A 23,266-nucleotide genomic window follows, 5' to 3' on the forward strand; every position below is an offset into this window, starting at 1 on the left:
TGCATTGCTCGTCCCTAAAAAGGGTGCTGTACAGAAATTCAGTTATAATTTTAGGTCAAGAGGGACTGTAATATATACAAGTTATAGCAATATTGGAAAACAATGACCTCAAAATTTTGTACGCATGAATTTATAGTGCCAGCATGTCCTCTTTTTATTCAAAGTATTGAATCGTAAACAAATATCAGTAGTTTTCATATTTCAGACTGAGTCGTGTAATAAAATCTTTTGACCGCATCAATCTAAACAGACCTTATTTGCTCTTTCGTTCTGCAAATCTATATAGCTGTACAGAAATTCAGTTATAATTTTAGGTCAAGAGGGACTGTTATATATTATATACAAGTTATAGCAATATTGGATAACAATGACCTCAAAATTTTGTTCGCAGGAATTTATAGTGCCAGCATATCCTCTTTTTATTCAAAGTATTGAATCGTAAACAAATATCAGTAGTTTTCGTACTTCAGACTGAGTCGTGTAATAAAATCTTTTGACCGCATCAATCTTAACTCACCGTATTTGCTCTTTCTTTCTGCAAATCTATATAGCTGTACAGCAATTCAGTTATAATTTTAGGTCAAGAGGGACTGTAATATACAAGTTACAGCAACATTGGAAAACAATGACCTAAAAATTTTGTTCGCATGAATTTATAGTGCCAGTATATCCTCTTTTTATTCAAAGTATTGAATCGTTAACAAATATCAGCAGTTTTCATACTTCAGACTGAGTTGTATAATAAAATCTGTTGACCACATCAACCAAAACTGACCATATTTGCTTTTTTTTTTATGTGAGTCTATATAGTTGCACAGTACTTCAGTTATATTGTTTTTTACTGTAGTATATATAAATAACTGAAATATTGGAAATTGAACAAACTTCAGTAGTTTTCATACCTCAGACTGACTCATGTAACAAAAATATGTGTCTGCATCAATCAAAACTGACCATATTTGACAGCATCAACCAAATCTGACCATATATGATGACTGCATCAGCCAAAACTGATCATTTTGCTTTTTTTAATGTAAAAATGTGCGAAGCGGGTTTTTTAATAGTGTGCACCACATTTTTTACGTTATTTCGAATAGACAGAAAAAAATGATAAGTCATTTCTTATAATTTAATTCTAAATTCCATTTTAAACCTTGCCAAACCATGAAAAAACGTTGATGACATTACGGTCACATGACTAACTTATGTCTATGGGCGCTGATAACACAATAACGACAGAAGACCCGTTACATCCAAACTTAAATTATTAAATAATGAACCGTCACAAAAAGTGACTTTTTAAGTCAGTAGTTCATGATGTTTTTTTTTTAAACAAAACTATTTAACGGCATCATCCAACACTCACATCACTGATTCATATACTTTATTTTAAAATGAAAAGTACATGTATGAGAAGTTCTCTTCTTGGAAAGGTATACTGACTTTACTGTTAATATAATTTGAAGAAGGAAAATGATTGGTTCTGTTTGTAGCCTTACATCCAGTGGCAAATATTTCATTCCTTTTCAGATCGAGTATATTTTTCTGACGTTCCAGACTCCCAGATATTATTCATTATCGTTATGGATAAGTTTGGCAACGAGATAATGCAAATCTGAGACCTCAATGCAAATGTACATAGTTTTCTTGCGTTTAACAACACTCACGCTGTTCATTACTATGATATCCCATAATTCATCCACTGTACAATTTTCGTTTGAACATTTGTCAAAACAGAATCTTAAATGTAAATCCAAGGCAAACAAGGTAAATTCAGATTAAATTTACTTGAATATTAAATGCAGAGTTATATTTACGAAGAGACTGTTAAAAACGGGGAACGAAGTAACGTAAACAATGATGTTTCATTTGCAATCTCATAAAAATGTTTCTCCGATGAGTTGGATAACCTCCTATCCACTTCGATATTTGTACATGTAACTTTTGATCAGTAAAAAATATAGAAACATCTGCTATTATATATAGTAAAGTAATTGGAACTGATTTTTTCTTCTAAAGTATAAATTGCCCTTTCTGCAGTGACGTCATTTAGAACTGTTCTACAGTCCTGACTGATTTAGTCAGTTCTGCTGACAGTTCTACGGTTAGAACTGGTTTGGTCAGTTCTACCTAGAACAGTTTTAGACAGTTCTACTCTAGAACTGGTCCTGACAGTTCTACCTAGAACTGATTTAGTCAGTTCTACCTAGAACTGATCCTGACAGTTCTACCTAGAACAGTTCTAGGGTAGAACTGTTCTAGCTAGAACTGTTCTAGGACAGGTTAGAACAGTTCTATGACAGAATATTCTGACAGTTCTAATGAGAGGTTAGAAGTGATCTCCACTGTACTTATATCACAGCCATTTTTCTCATGTTTTTGGGTTGTCTCTTTTAGCACCAAGTCAATAAGTTGATTATGCTCGTTGTAAGTCTTGTTTTTGTTGCTTTTATGAATTTCTTTTTTTCAAAAGATTTATTCTCGTCTGTTTTTAGGTAATCAAACTTGGCCTCTGGTGTAGCTATTATTCTTCCTAACATCATTTTCAACTACAATAAAAATGAAAAAAGCAATTAAATAATGCTTCTAAAATGTGATAGATCATGCCGCAATGCAAGGGTCATGAACAACCTAAACCTTATCCTGTGTACAAAATGCGAATCTAGAACTTCCTTTATAAAAGAAGGACGAAAGATACCAGAGGGAAGTCAAACTCACAAATCGAAAACAAACTGACAACGCAATGGCTAAAAATAAAAAGGACATACAGACAAACAATAGCACACATGACACAACATAAAAAAACCAAAGAATAAACAACACGAACCCCACCAAAAACTAGGGGTTATATCAGGTGCTCCGGAAAGGTAAGCAGATCCTGCTCCACATGTGGCACCTGTCGTGTTGTTTATGAGATAACAAATCCGGTAAATAGTATAATTCGGTAGGTCACATTCATGAAAGGGAAGGGGATTGTAGTTACGACGTAAGGAACATATCCGATATCATTTGGGAAACGGTTTGTTAAGGGTTTTTCATGAGCTAGGGGACAATAACAGTTTTATAATTTTCAGGTTTCGGCGTTGATTTACAATTTGTTGGTTTTTTTTAGTCAGATATAATTGCTTAAATATGAATATAATGCAACACTTCGCTTATGAACGACGATGAATATGGGAAGCGGAATAAAGGAAGATATTACCGCATTTTATCTGTCACACAAACCAATCGTGTGTCCGATTCCCACTTTGTTCGCATTCCTAGTTTTATAAAAGATTTATTTTCAAAAGAAAATCGAGACAAAATTACGTTTTAGTAACATTTAAAAAACACAAGGGACTCTATACACAAATAAACGAAAAAAGAGCGACACGACCTTGCGGAAAGAAAAAAAAACAGAAAAGGGGGGAAAGGGGGGGGGGGGGGTTCAGGTTGTACCGTTTGGGTAAACAATAACAGTCTCTTGAAAATTTCAACAGAAGAATATAACAGATTGCATGTTGTTTCTCTTCATTTGTTCATATTAATAATAAATTTGAGATAAAACGACTACGGTGCACTCGATATGGTTCAACAAGAAACTGTCTTTATATGCTAATTTTTTTTCTCATTCACCTAGTAAAAATAAAAACTAAGAGGAAACAAAACACCTAATAGCAGAGGACTACATTTTTGAAATATAAAATATATAAAACTTGCTATTATTATCTGTTTTGACTATGTCCTCTTTGTAATCCACATTGAAATAATGTATCATAATAGATTCTGTATACACATTTGATTTTAATCCAAAGTTAGAAACATCACAATCAATAATATCGCTTTCTTCGTTTTTGCATTATAAATATACTTTATTTACTTTATCATTTTTGAAACACAAAACCCATGTAAAAGTGTTCACGGAAACTATGGCTATGAGCGGAAATGTGAGTAATCCTTGCGCACGAAAAAATCATTATACGCATACCCTGTGCCTTATTCTCCGTTTAGCAATACATGTTGAACTTTCTTTTTGTCTATTTTTTTTTAAAGTTGAGCTACTGTTCAAAGGGGTCAACATGTACGAATTTTTTTGATGTAAAGAAAGTTCATTCACAAAACAATTTTCATTCTTGATGAAAATAAATCTTTGCTTGCTTTTTCTTTTGTTTGACCTTTTTGGACGTGTTAACCAATGTTTTAAGTAAGATATAAGCCTCAGACCTGTTCAATATTTTACAGAATGGACTGATATCGGCTTATATCCCTTACATGGAACGGGGACCCAATTATTTGCCCCATTGGAACGCATTGAAAATCATAGTAAATACATAGGGTCCTGTTCAATAAATAATTTTGATAGCCACCTTGGGACTTCTGGTTCATGTTAGGCATTCATTTAGAAGTGTCTAAGTGCAATCTCAGTGCCTCATGACCGGCATTCCGTTGCAAAATTTTGTTTTTATTGACAACAGGGTCAGTCTGTCTACTTCCGGGAAAGAATAAAGGCTAGAATTTAGGCAATTTACTCTATGTACTGACGCCAGATTACATTTAAATCAATCAAAATTTTTACAGAAATTCAAACTAGAAAGCCTACCCTTTCAAATAAAACTACATTCAGTTACAGAACTAGTGAAATAATAACACTACACAATTTATAACAAAAGTTATATATTTTTTTTAAGAACTACATTCGTGGGTACCGGACTGGTTGCCCTAACTGGGATCCTATTCCTGTCAGACTTTATTTTTTTTCCCAGACTTAAAACTGCACTTTTAAAATAAAGATATACATCTCAGTAGTTATTGTGCAAAGTTTCAAAAAATTTGATCAAACAGTTACAGAATTATAGATCCTTATCTATAACATCTCAAATACCAGAAAATTGATCGGAGAAAATCTTAAATTCATGAAGAAAATATGCTAAAAATCAGCAAAACTTTTTTATTTCAAGAGATATTTACATTCTGTAAATTGCATAAGGTAGACAAATTCATTCTTTGTATGGAAATCTAGTTGAAACCAAAATTTGTTTAAAAATAAATTAAAAATATTATTTTTTTCAATTAAAATTAAAAAATCTTCTGTTTTAAAGAATTACATATGCAAAACAAGCATACCCCATAAACAATGGTATAAAATATGAGACAAAGTCTTCAAATAGTCTGCTTAGTTCATTTAAAATACAATATAAGAGGCTAGATGCAGAGAAGTTCTCACTTGTAGCTAAAACCAGTCAAACAGCACCTCCTATAGTTTAACAGATGTGAAGGGAAATCCTTGATCTTCCTGACCGCCTAACGCTACTGTGCGTTGTTGTACTTTTGACTGCTCTAAATGTCCCACTAGTTCATATGTGTGTTCTCTTGGACACTGAAACTGTTGGTGGCTGGGATCCATGTACTTTAGTCCAAGTTCACCAACCTGAATATAGATAACAAAGACAAGTTAATAATGCAGGAACTTTTAAAAATGAAACTTAGGAAAGAAGCATTAATTAAAATGAAATTCAAACAGTGAAACTATTAAAAGAGCACTAAGTGTTTCCTTAACCAGAAGCAGATCTCCAAAAGTTCCAAAACCAAGGAAGATATAGCTCTATTCATTTACTGCTGAAATAGATACAGATAAAATTAACGGTCCTTTTAAGGACCATCAAAATCTTTAAAAGGGAGTCTTAAATTGTTGTACATTGAGTTTAAATTGCTTGTATAAGCTATATTATAGCCCTACCCCTTAAATATCTTCCAAAAAATGTAAAATTAGAGAGCCCCTGGCAAGTGTTTCTGAGTTCACACAATAATATGTGGCTATGTATGTGATGCGGCTCTAAATAAATGTTAGCTGGATTCGCACACAACTTTCATAACTGAACCGTGGCACTTAAATGATTTATTTAATAGCCACAATTTATCAAAAACTTATTAAAAACCTAAAACTGAAACTATGGGTTTATTTTCTGTTTCCAGGTCCCAGAAATAAGATATTAGAAAGAAATAAGCCCATATTTTCCATCTTTCACTGTCCCCTGATCCCATATAACACATTTATTATTTCTTTCCCTGTGACTTTTTCTAATACTATTTGCTGATATTTTTCAAAAATCCCTCCATTTTAACTTGCAAGTGTAGGAATACATATTACAGACAACTATGACCTTTCTGTGACCCCCTTTTAAACTTTAAATTGAAAAACAAACTTTTTTAAATTTCATAAATTTCAATTTCAATTTAATTTAAAAAGTTTAATTCAAATTTTAAAAATAATTACACCATTGTTTTCCTTATTAAATTTTGAAGCCTGTAGCCAAATTTCATCCATGAAACTTTAAAAATGAGCTGACAATTGCAGATTAAAATGTTCAAAACATGCTCTCTGACAGGAACGGGGACCCAATTATTTGCCCCATTGGAACGCATTGAAAATCATAGTAAATACATAGGGTCCTGTTCAATAAATAATTTTGATAGCCACCTTGGGACTTCTGGTTCATGTTAGGCATTCATTTAGAAGTGTCTAAGTGCAATCTCAGTGCCTCATGACCGGCATTCCGTTGCAAAATTTTGTTTTTATTGACAACAGGGTCAGTCTGTCTACTTCCGGGAAAGAATAAAGGCTAGAATTTAGGCAATTTACTCTATGTACTGACGCCAGATTACATTTAAATCAATCAAAATTTTTACAGAAATTCAAACTAGAAAGCCTACCCTTTCAAATAAAACTACATTCAGTTACAGAACTAGTGAAATAATAACACTACACAATTTATAACAAAAGTTATATATTTTTTTTAAGAACTACATTCGTGGGTACCGGACTGGTTGCCCTAACTGGGATCCTATTCCTGTCAGACTTTATTTTTTTTCCCAGACTTAAAACTGCACTTTTAAAATAAAGATATACATCTCAGTAGTTATTGTGCAAAGTTTCAAAAAATTTGATCAAACAGTTACAGAATTATAGATCCTTATCTATAACATCTCAAATACCAGAAAATTGATCGGAGAAAATCTTAAATTCATGAAGAAAATATGCTAAAAATCAGCAAAACTTTTTTATTTCAAGAGATATTTACATTCTGTAAATTGCATAAGGTAGACAAATTCATTCTTTGTATGGAAATCTAGTTGAAACCAAAATTTGTTTAAAAATAAATTAAAAATATTATTTTTTTCAATTAAAATTAAAAAATCTTCTGTTTTAAAGAATTACATATGCAAAACAAGCATACCCCATAAACAATGGTATAAAATATGAGACAAAGTCTTCAAATAGTCTGCTTAGTTCATTTAAAATACAATATAAGAGGCTAGATGCAGAGAAGTTCTCACTTGTAGCTAAAACCAGTCAAACAGCACCTCCTATAGTTTAACAGATGTGAAGGGAAATCCTTGATCTTCCTGACCGCCTAACGCTACTGTGCGTTGTTGTACTTTTGACTGCTCTAAATGTCCCACTAGTTCATATGTGTGTTCTCTTGGACACTGAAACTGTTGGTGGCTGGGATCCATGTACTTTAGTCCAAGTTCACCAACCTGAATATAGATAACAAAGACAAGTTAATAATGCAGGAACTTTTAAAAATGAAACTTAGGAAAGAAGCATTAATTAAAATGAAATTCAAACAGTGAAACTATTAAAAGAGCACTAAGTGTTTCCTTAACCAGAAGCAGATCTCCAAAAGTTCCAAAACCAAGGAAGATATAGCTCTATTCATTTACTGCTGAAATAGATACAGATAAAATTAACGGTCCTTTTAAGGACCATCAAAATCTTTAAAAGGGAGTCTTAAATTGTTGTACATTGAGTTTAAATTGCTTGTATAAGCTATATTATAGCCCTACCCCTTAAATATCTTCCAAAAAATGTAAAATTAGAGAGCCCCTGGCAAGTGTTTCTGAGTTCACACAATAATATGTGGCTATGTATGTGATGCGGCTCTAAATAAATGTTAGCTGGATTCGCACACAACTTTCATAACTGAACCGTGGCACTTAAATGATTTATTTAATAGCCACAATTTATCAAAAACTTATTAAAAACCTAAAACTGAAACTATGGGTTTATTTTCTGTTTCCAGGTCCCAGAAATAAGATATTAGAAAGAAATAAGCCCATATTTTCCATCTTTCACTGTCCCCTGATCCCATATAACACATTTATTATTTCTTTCCCTGTGACTTTTTCTAATACTATTTGCTGATATTTTTCAAAAATCCCTCCATTTTAACTTGCAAGTGTAGGAATACATATTACAGACAACTATGACCTTTCTGTGACCCCCTTTTAAACTTTAAATTGAAAAACAAACTTTTTTAAATTTCATAAATTTCAATTTCAATTTAATTTAAAAAGTTTAATTCAAATTTTAAAAATAATTACACCATTGTTTTCCTTATTAAATTTTGAAGCCTGTAGCCAAATTTCATCCATGAAACTTTAAAAATGAGCTGACAATTGCAGATTAAAATGTTCAAAACATGCTCTCTGACAGGAACGGGGACCCAATTATTTGCCCCATTGGAACGCATTGAAAATCATAGTAAATACATAGGGTCCTGTTCAATAAATAATTTTGATAGCCACCTTGGGACTTCTGGTTCATGTTAGGCATTCATTTAGAAGTGTCTAAGTGCAATCTCAGTGCCTCATGACCGGCATTCCGTTGCAAAATTTTGTTTTTATTGACAACAGGGTCAGTCTGTCTACTTCCGGGAAAGAATAAAGGCTAGAATTTAGGCAATTTACTCTATGTACTGACGCCAGATTACATTTAAATCAATCAAAATTTTTACAAAAATTCAAACTAGAAAGCCTACCCTTTCAAATAAAACTACATTCAGTTACAGAACTAGTGAAATAATAACACTACACAATTTATAACAAAAGTTATATATTTTTTTTAAGAACTACATTCGTGGGTACCGGACTGGTTGCCCTAACTGGGATCCTATTCCACATATTCAGTTTTCGGTCAACCAAATATACAGAAAACCTGTTTTAACTTCCAAGAAATACTTGCAGACTACCGCGTGATATATACTTATTTTCAAGGCAAAAAGCAAGTTTGCAATATACATGTAATGTCATTAGGGTTAAATATCAAAGTATTGTATGTTTGTTAAATACGGAAAATATGTATTCATATACAAGGTATACGTGACATAGTATTACTTTCTTCCTTCACAATACACTTTGTATCTTTATTGTATATATTAATTTAAAGTAGTCCGACACTGATCAACCAATGTCTATTCAGTCAATATAATGTTGTGTTATTCTGCTGTTTTTCAGATGAATTGACAAAGACGAAGCTGACCTCAAACACAAACAATGAAACTGGCTTAATTGATTTCTTAGGGTTTTATAAAAAATGATTAAATATTAAAATTTACACAACTCTTACCAAAAAAACTTGTTTGTTACTTGGCTAAAAGGCGTACTAGTATGACATAACCATATTGCCTCGCCAGAATTTTGTTGCTTTATAGATAAAATGTTATACGCCTTCTAATATGCATTCTTTTCGCATACCAAATGTGCAAATTTTATTATCACACCTTGTCTATATGTAAACGAATCAACAATTAATACTTCGTTTTTACAAAACCGTTGGTTTGCTACCAATCATCCCCTCACCTGAGACAGTGGTGTGTCAGTACAACAAGTGAACAAACTGTACAAATCATTCGCAAAGGTTTCAAGTCTTCAGATCGACACAAAACATAAAAATAAGGCAAATTACTGTTTATTCCTTTTAAAAAACATAATTTGCAAGACTTGCTACATATTTTATACTACAACATGATCATAAAAACATATTTAGACGTATGTTATAAAAGACAAAAGTTTCCTGTACTGTTCGATCTGGAGTAACTAACTTACAAACTGTTTTTTTATTGAACTAATTTTTTTCTACCTTGGTTATAATTAAGGTCTACACTGCTTGTGTCTGACTCGTTCTGTCTTATGCTTTCTCATCTGCTTCGTGTCTATTCTTATTCATATTTCGCCTTTCGGTCTGAAGTAATGAATTAGCTTAACTTCTATGGGGGGTGAAGCTTACATGTAATATATCCGTTTAAATAAACAAACTATACCCATCAGACCATAGATGACCAGTGACCTTGACCCTAGTTTATAAGTACCTATTCCAACTTGTAAATTGGAAGGTTACTAAAATTACATTTATCTTGTCTATGATTCAAGACAAGTGCTTATGTTAATTAGAAATAATAATTTCTTGTCTACGATGTATGACAAGTGTTGGTGGAAATGGATTAAAAATGCCTTGACTACGATGTAGTTTTTTTTCATTAAAGTGTTTGCCTACATTGCACGGCACATTTGTTACTTTATTAACTTACTTCTGTTTTTTGAATGGGTAGATTTTTTTTTACCTGAAGGTCGTGTGTACTCTTCAGAATTTATACGTGTTTTACCTGTACAGGTATCATTTTATTACAATGGCTGAATTTGATAATGCAGATGTATAGCTTTTGAAAGATGTTGAAAGATTTTGATACAAATGAGGATCATTTCAGCTATGATATTCATGACCTCTGGGTTGATGATAAAATCAAAAAAAGATTTTATGGAAAAACTAGACGTAGTTTGAATAAACCTTCTTCTGAAACAGTTAAAAACACTGATATATTTATAAAAGCCACTATCATTGCATATGACAAAACATCAAAACCTGTCAAAAGAAAGTCGTAAAGTCCAGTGCTACTTTTTTTCCAAAGAAATTTTTCTCCAAAGGAGATAGTCCTGTTGAGATTTACAATGGGCATGCCTATTGATACATTGACTCATCTTATTTAGATGGTTTTATAATTAAAGCATGTAAGAACTACGAGGTGTGAGACTGTTTCTCTACCTTCCACCTCAAGCAAATATTGTAGAAAACCCTACTGTTGTATTCTCTATCAGTCCTATGGTGCCATTAGGGGCTTAATTTGATGAAGATTAAGTTCTTGATTTTGATCTGGATTACTTTGATGATACAGGGTCTGTAACCCCTTCTGGGGTTTGTGCCATGGCTGATAATAGTCCAGGCCCAGCTGAATTTGATACTTCTTTTGATTCTGCATTTGGGGTTTCAGGTGCCCATGGGGCTTCTCTCAGTGAAATTAATGGTCCAGTATCTGAGCCTGCTGTTTGACAGTTTAATCATGATTTTGCTTGGGAAATCCCAAAATTTATTACAAAAGGATAAAACTGGGTCTAAAGTTTCTTCTGTACTTTCTTAGACTGTTAATACTGCCATGTCAGTGAAAATAAAATCAGGACAGTATCAAGTTGATAGAGGGGAAATACTTTCGTCCTGAGAACTTGGAAAATTTTACTGTGCCTACGGTAAATAAATACATCTGAACGTCTCTGCATAGACAGGCTCACACTGTGATTTTAAAGATGCTTTTTAAGGAGTTGCCTGTCACCCCTATTGTTCCGTTGGCTAATTTTTGTTGTAAGAATGAGCCATAAGTTCTTGATAATACATGGAATTCATTGTCAGATACTATTTGTTCGTTAGGCCATGGGTTTCTGGTTAAACACAAAGGAGACGATTAGCTTAATAATATCTAAATGATAAGTTCAAACCAATTTGCAATTCAGATGTTTCTGTGGATTGATCACTTTTATGGTTCTCATTGCATAGAGCAAGTGAAGGAACTTGGTGATTACACCAAGATTCGTATAGCAAATCCTAGATTCCTTTCAAAGATTCCAGGTCTAACAATTTTATTCCTCCCAGCAGGAGATACCAATATCAGTCTTTTAATTCCTGGGGATATGTTGGTCGACAGAGCGCTTGGTTATTCCCTCGATGAGAGGGAGAGGTTTTCCAACAGGAAACAGAGGATTCCAATGTGGTCACAGTTCTCAACCAGTTCCTATATACCAGTGTATACAGTAGAGAACTTAATTATTATGTTTGGGAAAAAACTGCTAATGATCTATTGATATTAGATACAATAGAAATGGTCATAACACTAATCTTAATGTTGTGCCACAAAGTTTATCATTTAGCATAAAATACATTTCCCTTTACAAAAGGATGAAATCATTTCAGATGTCAAAAAAATTGATAGCTAAGGGGGCTATTAAAACAGTTGAATCATTTGAGAATCAGTTTATTTCCAATATTTTCTTAGTTCCTAAGAAAGATTGGTCTTCAAGGCCTGTTATCAATTTGAAAACATTTAAACAAACTTGCGGCTTATCATCGTTTGAAATAGGGACTTTTTATCTTTTGTTTAGATATAATTGAAGTAATGGTTATCTGATATCCATATTTTAGTCGTGCATTAGGTTATGTTGTGGTTGTTTCCTTGTGGAATAATTATAAACGAAAAAAAAACTATGCCATTTTTGTTACACATAACAACGAATGTGTGCTTCCTAACGATGTTAAAAAATTCCGCGTTGTCTCTTATAATTTTATGGAAAGCAATACAAAAATAAAGGTGCAGATTCTACACTGATCAGTTGCTGTCCATCCGTTTGATGTGTTTTATCATTTGAATTTGCCATTTGATTATGGACTTTCCGTTTTGAATTTTACTCGTAGTTCAGTGTTTTTGTGGTTTTGCTTTTTATTCTACACTGATGAACAATGTAACATCATGTACATTGTAGAGTATTATTCTTAATCAATATAAGGCTCTAACATTTTGAACTGAAGATATCAGGTTATAGTTTAGAAATACAAATAAGAATATATGGTATGAATGGCAATTTGAAAATTATCCATGCAAGTCAAGATCTGTAAAAAAGTAAACAGTTATACGTCACAATATATATGCAGGTCGACCTTCAACATGGAGCCTTGACTCACACCGAACTGCAAGCTATATATTATTGATTTTAAAACATGTGGTCTCTCTATGTAAATAACATTATCTTTAACATGTTTAATACATGTATCTATTAATGGTAGTGATTACTTCTTTTCTATGACTTATGCATTTAGAACATATTGATACCGTATAGTCGGTGCATAACTTTATGAATGTGTTACTTTATTAGCTCAGAACAAATTGTTTATTTTATAATTATAGAATGATGAACAATCTAAAAGTCGTTTGAAATATGTTGTCTGCTCTATGGTCGGGTTGTTATCGCTTTGACACATTCCCCATTTCCTTTCCAATTTTATTCTGTATAAAGATAAAAAAAACTCTTGAAAATCTTGAAAATAATGTTAAAAAAATATGATTAGAATTGGATTCTTAATGTTGACTTGATAATAGGTACTGTATCCTCATGTAATGTATACATTTTTCTTTTGATGTGTACACCCGGATAGTGTCAGTATCAGTCGACAAGTCATGATAAATAAAAAAAAAAATAAAAAAAAAAATTTGGACAGTTCGTTATTGACATGCGCGAGTACACCGAGTAAAGATCTAATTCCCTTTTCACTCACGAAATCATGCGGTGCATTGCTTTTTTGTTAAGCAGAAACACACGAGTTTTTTGGTTCACTTTTTTATTCTGAAAAGTTAGTTAAGGTCTTATATAGATTATATCTAATGTTCAACTGTGTTTATTTTAACAGCAACTGTAAGACAACACGATAAACGTTTAAAAATTGAGTTATCCACAATATTTTCTATTATTTTTGCTCACCTTTCTATTGAATCTAAGACAGAGTTTCATTTATAAGCAGTACTGTTGGGCTAGTGTTGTACCAATGTGTTGTCCTTTTGGTTCTCGAGAAGTATTTGTTCAACCTGTTTAGTCACTAATTAGTGTTACAAATCATATTTTGACGCAACCCATAAATAGTAACCAAAAAGGTACTGCTTCCTCACGAGAAAAGCTAAAAAATACAACAAAAAAATGTATACACTTTCGACATTGGTTGTGGGACATATTTAGATAACTATTCATAGATCAAAAATCAAATAGGCGAAACACTAACAGGTTACCGTATGATACATATTTTTGTAAATCAAACGACAGGACTTTAGAAATATTCCGAAAAGCAAAAATAGGTAGACCGAAGTTTAGTTACACATTTTTGAAAATAGAAATGATAAATAACAGTTAGCCTATAGACTCCGCGACAACACCTAAACAAAATCAAAGTGTCTGATTAATCATTTCTCTCTAAACAAAAACCAATGTGATCGTCCTGTTGTTCGTGAATTTATTTGCTATTTTACAGTACTAATGTCAATATCGTAAAGAAAGTCCTCTATGTTACACTAGTTTTATGGAACTCATACTTACTCTTAACATGGACAAATGAATTATTACACACCACGATTATAAATTTTCAAGGAAACTCATACTGAAATTGCATGGTTATACTTCATCTGATGAATTTTGTAAAAATACAGTCGTTACAATGTTAAAAGTAAGCGTGGTGTAACATATAGGACTTATTTTTACGATACTGAAATTGCATGGTTTTACTTCAACTGATGAATTTTGTAATGATTCAGTAAATGCAATTGTTGTACATTTTTCAGTTAAAGTTTTTCTTTTACTTTGTTTAATCTATTGTTAATGTTTGTCAAAAGTAATTTATATAAAAGAAAATCATGTCATTAAAAAGGTATATATGGCTTGATTTATTAGTGATCACACCGTTTCTCGTGACGTGTCAAGAATTGTGTTATATTGAATTTAGGTATCAAACATTAAAATTTTATAAAGTATTTTTTGTGAAGAAATTAATAAAAACAAAACTTGATAAATTTCATGTGTCAAATGTACAAAATCATAAGACTAATGTTTTCAATTTTATAGTTTAAAAATAAGAAACAAAAGTGAAGTTGCTTTGATAGCATTTTTTACACAATGACAATCAACTGCTTAAATTATGCCTTTTTTCAAATGTGGGTTTTACAAGCCAAACAAACGCTCCTTCTTATTTATAACTAGTCATAGTAAGAGGGGAAGGCTATACTAAATTATACCCATAACAATACCCGAATCAAAAGCCCAAATGTAACTTAATTAGGTTCTGTCTTCTATATAAAGGCAAATAGATTTAAGTATTTTTGTTTACGTAAATGGCTAGTAAAATGTAGGTCTTGATTTTATCAATAAAGCTTTCAAAAAATTGATATTAAAGTTAAAACAAAACAAAAGAAACGAAGAGATAATAAAATGTATTTGCAGTACATCTTACCATAGCAAAAACAGTCCATGGTAAACAATCATTCATCTCAAGTAGATGACCAAGTGCTGATGTGCAAGCCACAAATGAACCTTATACCAGAAACACCAGTTATATAATTGTATTATCATAATTTGAAAATAATTATTGATCTCAAATAGAAAAGTAAAACTTAAAGGTTAAACACACATACAAACAGAATATGAATTATGCGTTCGAAATACAACAAATACAACAAATCATGAAAGCCTTCACATGCTTAACTTATATTATCTCAATTGTTTTGTTACCTTTTTATGTTTTAGACGACAAAACCGTTTGAAATAACTATAACCCTCAAGTTATATCTGGCAAAAAAAATAACATATTCAAATATATAGATAATGCAATGTGATTTCAAATAATAGCATGAAGCGGTTAGTCATGAGAACAAAAGTTAACAATATGAAGCACCTTCAATATTCCTTTTGAGGAATTAAATTTGCTGTTTTAAAGGTTAAGTTTTACTCTAATGCATTATAAACTTCACAGTAAGTACCAACATGTGAATAAATTGTGGACATGATGTGTACTTAGTTCACTTTGCTATTAAATTCATATTTCCTGTTTTCTAAAGTAATATTGTTGACATGTTTTGATTTCTTTTTTGTTTCAAAATATAAACTTAAATACGTGATTGTAAAACATTTTGGATATGTTAAGTGTGGAAAACTGAATACTTACTTTTATTCCAGGGTTAACGTTACGGAGAAAGGCATGAATTAAAGTGTTTTGATTTTTGAACAAGTCTTTATCATGTGTGAATATTTTAGATAGACTGACAAAATCAAAACACATAAATATCACTGTCTACTTTAAAAAACACTTATAATCCTTTTAGAAGGCGTTATCTAATTTATTTCGTACTTTTGAAAACGTGAACTCAGTTTGATTCTCCAAGGAATAAATTTAAGAATAAACAAGACATTGCTGTTTTTTTTCAAGTAAGATCATGTGGAGATAATATGATTTACAATATTCAAGCAGCCTTACAGTAAACTTCGAAATGTTCATAAACATATAAGGTAATCCCTCATCTTAAAGAATGGCTTCATATTTTTTTCTAGAAGGAGGAGGTATAGCGCCTAGCCAAAATCCATATTTTCTAACTGTTTTGAAAACACATTTTAAATGTGAAATAAAGTTTAAAGTATTTGCATTTGTTTTAAAAAAAAGTATATAAAATAAAGATATTGAGTTTAAGTCATTATCCTTGTTACAGCATCATCTCATTTGATCCATTGAGTGAAAAGTTGCGTAGTAATACATTACCAATGTAACTTTTTAAATAAATATATGAAAAGAATTCTGATATAGTTTTTGGAGGTACACGTGAATAGATTGACAGTCAGTTGATAGTTGTGCATATAAATACCAATTTATTCTAAGAGGAACAGTTATATACACCCCTCGAACAAAGGAACTATCTTATCCGGATGACGACCGATGACCAGAAACAGCCTATACACGTTGAATTTCTGATTGTGACAGACTTAGCAATGGTAAGTATGCAACAGTGGTAAACACAAAAGTCAATACAAATTTGAAAAAGTGTTATACATTGTGACATTTTCTACAATAAAATCTTTACGAAACTTGTGGTGATCATTTCGAAAGTAGTTATATTATTAGAAATAAAAACTGGTCGCCATTTTTTGACAAATAATTCAATACAAAAACAGTGTAAAAGTTGCTTTATAGTTAGTTAGTGTACTGGAGAATATACAGCTTGATATTCATCGTATGTTTTTTATCTTTCAATTTAATTTGTTACGTGTCGTTGTTTGTTTTGTATTTTTTTTCTTTCAAAATCATTATTAGGAGGAAGAGAATAATACAGTTAAATGAATTCTAAAAGCTCCGAGAATTATATTTTTATTTTCATATTTTTTATATACTAACTCAATATATGTGAAAAACAATCATCATTGAAAATATTTTGCATATTCAAAAAAGCAGATATGGGCAACACTAGTTTCGGTTTGTTTCGTTAAATATCGGAAGGTACATGCGCAGTGCTCGAATTGTTTCTTTTGTTTTTTCACAGGTACATACGTCGTAGTGTTTTGTTTCTGCACTTAATGTATGGGAATATCTTTACAACACTAACTAAAGTATTAAAGTAATATGTTTTCAGTAATTGAGTACGTTACTATAGTTTTCTATGAAACTGATTTTCTATGAATAGATTGAACTTTATTTTATGTTATTATTAAAACTTATGTGACCATGATATAAATAGTTATATTCATATATATAAACATTCAGCACATCAAAATAAAAAATCCTATCTTCTATCAATGTTGACTTTCTTTTATGCAAAGTCATAATGTATTTAAATATTTTATTTTCTAAAATATAATGACGTAGTCCTTGACGAAAAGGTGAACATTTTGGAAAGTTTCCAAGTATATACGTATGAATCAACCTGTATATTTCTGAAAACCCATAAAATGAATTCTTCTGTTCACAACAAACGATCCTTTAAATTAGAGTTTTCTGCTACTCCTTTATCACAAAACTTGAACAAACTATTACCGACAGTAAAAAAATTTTTTTCTTTTTCTATACGTTTGTTTTCTGTTTATTTAACGTCTTAAAGTAATACCCTTTTTTTCATTCTTTTTCTTAAAGTAGGATAAGGTGGGAGTGAGAGAGGGAGATTAACCACGTTTTTCGTTTGAAATTATACATTACGAACAGTCTCAATACCTATCTTAAAGTTTAAAACTCTTAGTATATAATTATATAGATATCTTTTAAACATTATTCATTAACAGAAATTGTAGCAAAAATATCAATTCATTATTTAAGATAATGTACTTGTCAATTAGGTAATGATTCCCTAATCCTGTATTCGTAATATAATATCATAATGAATCCAGATCCGCAATATCAGAAATAATTAAGTCGTTAAAGTTTTTCTTTTATTTTGATTATCATAAGTTGATAATAAATTGAATCCGTCATACCATGACTAAATAGCATAAAATATATATTTTGTTTTGTCTCAAGTAAATACATTTTAGATAAAAAGAATATTATTTATCTTATCAAAATATAAATGCTTACCTTCATGCGCAGTAAAATAAGAAATATGAAATTGGTATTTTAATGTGTTAAATATATCTACCCAACGTTAACAAAGTAATCATTTACGTATATACCCGTAATAGAATACTTTATTTACCATATATACTTACTGAGACAGGTATTGATTTACACAAACAATAAAGTTCTTTTTGTTACCCTTTAAATCCCAGTCACATTTATGTTAATATTTATGTTTTTCATGGTTACTCAATCGATCATGATACAGCATATTTTTCGTATCAAGAGTCGAAATTTATCATTACTTTCATATGTATTTAAATTTCTTTTACTATAATGAAATGTCAATACACTTAATAGTTTTAGAGGTTAGTGTAACCTATTCCTACCAGCAATATTTTACTCGCTACTGTTACGTCCAGTGAAGTAAAAGAATACAAAATTTGCATATACATCTTAGTGAAGAGTGATCCGATTTTGTATAAGCAATATTCAACAATGTCTCTTTTCCATATATGGATTATCATCAGATGTAATTGAATTGGTCAATATGTGTATACATAGTTATCAATTGCATATAATTAAATACGCAAGACGCGCGTTTCGTTTACATAAACTCATCAGTGACGCTTAGATCAAAATAGTTATAAACATGATAAAGCCAAATTCCAAAAGGTAATCTATGCCTGGGATCAAAACATCCTTCGTATTTCGAAAATATCATACTAAAAAAAAACCAGGGAATTTATCAAAATGACCATATAATTGATATGCATATCAACACCGAAGTAATAACTACTGGGGTGGTGATACCCTAGGCGAAGAACACGCAAGCTAATCAACAGGTTTAGGGTTTGATAAACTTAACAAACACCTACAGAACTACTGCCGAAAAAAGTTAATAGGTATTTACCCGGTTTACATTATTGTCCATTGACATATGTCCCGTACATCTGTTCAACTGACTTGACATTTTTACCGGCGCCAAAATGGTTCAAGAGATTGGGTGAATGTAGATTTTGTTTTTCGTTTTTAAAGTATAGATTCACTTCATTATCGTCAAATGAAAAGTAAAGTTTTACCAATTATGAAAGTGATCTGTCTGAGTAAATCTTAGTTAAAGGAGATACACGACAATGTTAACAAAAATATTGATAAGCTTATTTTGATCAATAATATAGATCTTTCAATTTACTTATATTAAGGTTGTTTCAATGAGTTAGATCTACATCGGTGTACCTGTTTAATCATATCTATATATGCGTATATTGTAGTATAAAAAAAAAAAATATTTTTAATCATACCTATATATGCGTATATTGTAGTATAAAAAAAATAATATTTTTAATCATACCTATATATGCGTATATTATAGTATAAAAAAAAGAATATTCAAATACAATACATGACAATTAATGTTACTATCAATTCTGACTCTCCATAGGCTATTCCATCTGCAGATGAACCATCGATTAAAGATCGAACGAAGAGAAAACGTAATGGACTTTACGATTTGACAAAACAGTTTTCAGTGAATGGACGAAAACAACTAAAACTCCAGGTAATCTTTTTTGAACATTCAGCTATTTTGCAGAGCAGTCTGACAATATATATAAAATGAAGAGTTGATACAGATGACAGATTTGTGGAATTTTACCTATAAAGCTGTCAAGCATGTATCTTGAAATACATAGTATAATGTCTACATTGATACTTTTCGTAGTTTGTTGTTGAATTTATGTAAGACAAGTCCGATTTGATTAGGTTTATTTTTTGCTTAATTTCAAGGCCATTATACTATTTACATGTATGCTTGAATCACACATTGTTGTTATTTTCATCGTAATGGTGGAATCTTGATTTCATACAATTAATCAATCATATCAGATATAAATATAAATATATATAAATATAAGATTTGGTATGATTTCCAGTAACACAACTCTCTATTTAAGACAAAATGGCAAAGGATTCAACAAATGATGCTGATCTCACGGTCCTCATTAGCGTAACTCATACTATACAGCGTAAGAAGCTATATAAGGTCCTAAAATGAAAAATATTAAACAATTCAAACTTCGAAGGGTACGAAGACCCTTATCCATGAAGTGCATACGTCGTGTTGTTCTTTACATTACCAACCCGATTATAAAATGCTCCATTTCGGTGAAAAAGGATACGGGATGAGATTTTCGATAATTGGAATATATATCCGTTGTCACATGTAAAACAGATATCAAATGAAATATATCATTATATTATACCAATAAAATCTTATCCGAAGATAAGTTCATGTATACATATTATATATTTTTTAAAGTTCTTTTCCTTCTATTTTAAGGTTAAAAATGAAAAGAGCAGAATGTTTTCTAAAATGGACCACCAATGGATAACAAAGAAGAATCGTCATCTCCTCAGAAGAAGACAAATTAAGAAAAAGCAAAAACGAGAAATACAAAAAAACAGAAAAGAAGATAGAATTGGATGTATGCATACTTGTCGAAAAAATAAAATTAACAACTTTCCTTACATCGGGAAAGGTTTGGGTCATGTTGATTTCATTGACACGCAAAACGATTATGAAAAGGGGCAATCATTTTGTCGGGTTTCTTCAAATTTTAGAAATATTTCCCATAACGAATACCCAATCAACTTCAACATCTCCGAAGCACGTGGTTATACATATGGTACACATATCATCAATGATCCGATGGTTGGTGATCTGAATTTACGTCGTAATAGATTTGGAAGCACCTTAGTATGGAACGAATTAAATCTAGGGCACACCATACCGTTCGAATCGCTGGCGTTTTTGGATTCGATACTCTCCTATGATATTCCTCCGTTTGGGAATACAAGAATTATAGATTCTATGGAAATAACACTTGGACACACTTATCCGATCCCAGTCTGTATGCTTGGACACACTCGACCATTTTGAGAAGATAACAGTAGCTTATGCAGTTTAGTCTGAATTCGTGTATGTTACGGGACACAGTAGTCCACGAGTTGTCAGAAAACGCCCATGTAATTATCGCTGCTTAATTATCATAAATAATAGAAAAAAATGTCGGTTGTTGAATATAACGCCAATTTCCTTTTTAATTATTTATATATGTTTGATTATTTACTTCAGGCTCACCAATCATGACAGTTGCCAATAATCCTCCCAGAAAAATTGTATTTTCAACCCAGCTTGCATTAACATCTTCTTCTGGGGTTCGTGTTGCTTATTCTTTAGTTTTTATATGTTGTGTCATGTGTGCTGTTGTTTGTCTGTTTGTCTTGTTCATTTTTGGCCATGGCGTTGTCAGTTTATTTTCGATTTGTGAGTTTGACTGTCCCTTTTGTATCTTTCGTTCCTCCTTTGTAAATGCCTTATATGGTGTTCTATTTATGAGATCTTTCCAGTATATTTTGAATTGTGAAGGGTTTCATCTGCCTCAGACATAACTCTTTAATAGTTTTGATTATTTGACGACGAATATGTTCTAATTGTAATAACAATAATCTCGACCCCTTCACCCCTAGTGACATACCGAATTAGACATGTCACCGTTGTTTTACTTACATAAGTAACACACATGTGTCGCATGTTGTAGTAGGATCTACTCACCCTTCAAAAACACCTACGTTCAAACCAATTTTTTGTTGGTTCGTATTGATTAGTCTTTGGTTTTCTATGTTGTTTTTGTGTACTGCTGTTTGTCTTCTACCGACTCCAAAGTCTTTAAAGATTTTAAAAAGTTATTTGGTAGACATCCCGAAAATATGCAAATGTTAGTTATCAAAATGCAAATTTGATACGCTGGTAAGACCTAAACTAATTATTTTATGTATCAGGAAATCGGTCCAAGACTAGGCATGATAACTCAATTTGAAAATAACTCTAGTTATAGATATAAACTACATTACAGCTTATAATCTTACAAAATTATCGATTTGAAAAATACTGGGATTAACATTTTCAAACAGTTTTCAATGATTCGAAATTAATTTTCAACATATTGTTTTCAGGTTATGAGTTGTCTTGCTGAGACAACAGGCAGGTCAGAGGTCAAACAATGACGAACAACATGAACTCTTGGCGAACATATTTGTATTACAAACAATCAAAGGAACACTGTTTCCAACAACCAATGTTCTACAACTGCAATACATTTAGATTTAAAAGAAGTCTATTAAATCAATAACAGGCCTTATGTGAGTCTTCAAATATGAACGGAAAACATGTCTTTTTTTTTCGTTCATACTTTTTTATGGTTTTTCTCTTTACAACTCATTGGTCCTGCCATTGCAATATCTTTTAAAGGGGATTCTCTAACAAATAAGTGAACTAGCGTTGTTCAAATTTTATTTTTCTGTGGTGAAACATACCATTTGCACCTTGGTCTCCTTTTACATATTTACCTTTCTGACATTACTGGTTGATTGAAAATAGGGGCGGGTGATAACAAAGGTATATTCAAACTCACAAGTCGAACAAATTATCTAGAAATTTAAATATGAATTTTATATTAAATTTGTGGTTTCTTTGTCTATTGTTTGTGTGAATTCTACGACATTGATACAAAGGTACATAATTGTGTAAATTTTAATGGAATGTGTATGCTGCATGAAATTTGAAACTTGACACAGACACACGTATAATCAAAATACTAATACAAATGTAGAAGGTTTTAATTCACGTATACAATTATTTTGAATACAATTGAGATAGAAAATAGAGAATATGTCAGAGGGACAACAACCCGACATAAGACATTGTAAGAGCAAACAACAACCGAAGGCCATGAATGGCTCCTGAACCCAACGAGAAAATCTCGTACCTAGAGGAGGTCCTTAGCTGGCCTCGAAATAAAATTGTGTACTAGTTCAGTGAAAATGGACGTCACACTAAACTTCAAAACATACATTTGACCTGAAATTTTAAAAAAAAACAAACATAGAAGACTAACAAAGGCCAGAGGCTCCGGACAAGCGTTCACTAAAAAATAAAAGTAAGATTGTTAATATGAGGCAGGCATTACCTGTAAATGGGGACGAAGTCTGTATGAA

At 31.4% G+C, this 23,266-nt stretch overlaps 2 protein-coding genes across 3 annotated transcripts in view; both read left to right on the forward strand.

Moving 5' to 3' along the window:
- The window catches only part of LOC139495819 (CD109 antigen-like), a 78,407-nt gene extending 69,011 nt beyond the window's left edge, over positions 1–9,396 (forward strand). For both annotated transcript variants that reach the window (XM_071284204.1, XM_071284205.1), the window contains exon 40: positions 9,277–9,396. In XM_071284204.1, the coding sequence (XP_071140305.1) occupies positions 9,277–9,280 (4 nt within the window). In that variant the 3' untranslated portion in view covers positions 9,281–9,396. The remainder of the gene's footprint in view (positions 1–9,276) is intronic.
- A 7,085-nt stretch (positions 9,397–16,481) lies between these two features.
- On the forward strand, positions 16,482–21,244 carry LOC139495830 (uncharacterized). The gene is made up of 3 exons (XM_071284217.1): positions 16,482–16,659; positions 19,653–19,769; positions 20,550–21,244. The coding sequence occupies exons 1-3, from the start codon at positions 16,594–16,596 to the stop codon at positions 21,147–21,149; spliced, it is 783 nt and encodes a 260-aa protein (XP_071140318.1). The 5' UTR covers positions 16,482–16,593; the 3' UTR covers positions 21,150–21,244.
- The last annotated feature ends 2,022 nt before the right edge of the window (positions 21,245–23,266 follow it).

Source organism: Mytilus edulis, chromosome 11 (assembly GCF_963676685.1).
Source record: "Mytilus edulis chromosome 11, xbMytEdul2.2, whole genome shotgun sequence".
Classification (NCBI taxonomy): Eukaryota; Metazoa; Mollusca; class Bivalvia; order Mytilida; family Mytilidae; genus Mytilus; species Mytilus edulis.

Bases quoted from the DNA above. Each gene is read 5' to 3' on its own strand.
- LOC139495830 (XM_071284217.1), top strand. From the start codon at position 16,594: ATGACGACCGATGACCAGAAACAGCCTATACACGTTGAATTTCTGATT. The intron at 16,660-19,652 runs GTAAGTATGCAA...GACTCTCCATAG, and splicing joins TTGTGACAGACTTAGCAATG to GCTATTCCATCTGCAGATGA. The intron at 19,770-20,549 runs GTAATCTTTTTT...TTCTATTTTAAG, and splicing joins GAAAACAACTAAAACTCCAG to GTTAAAAATGAAAAGAGCAG.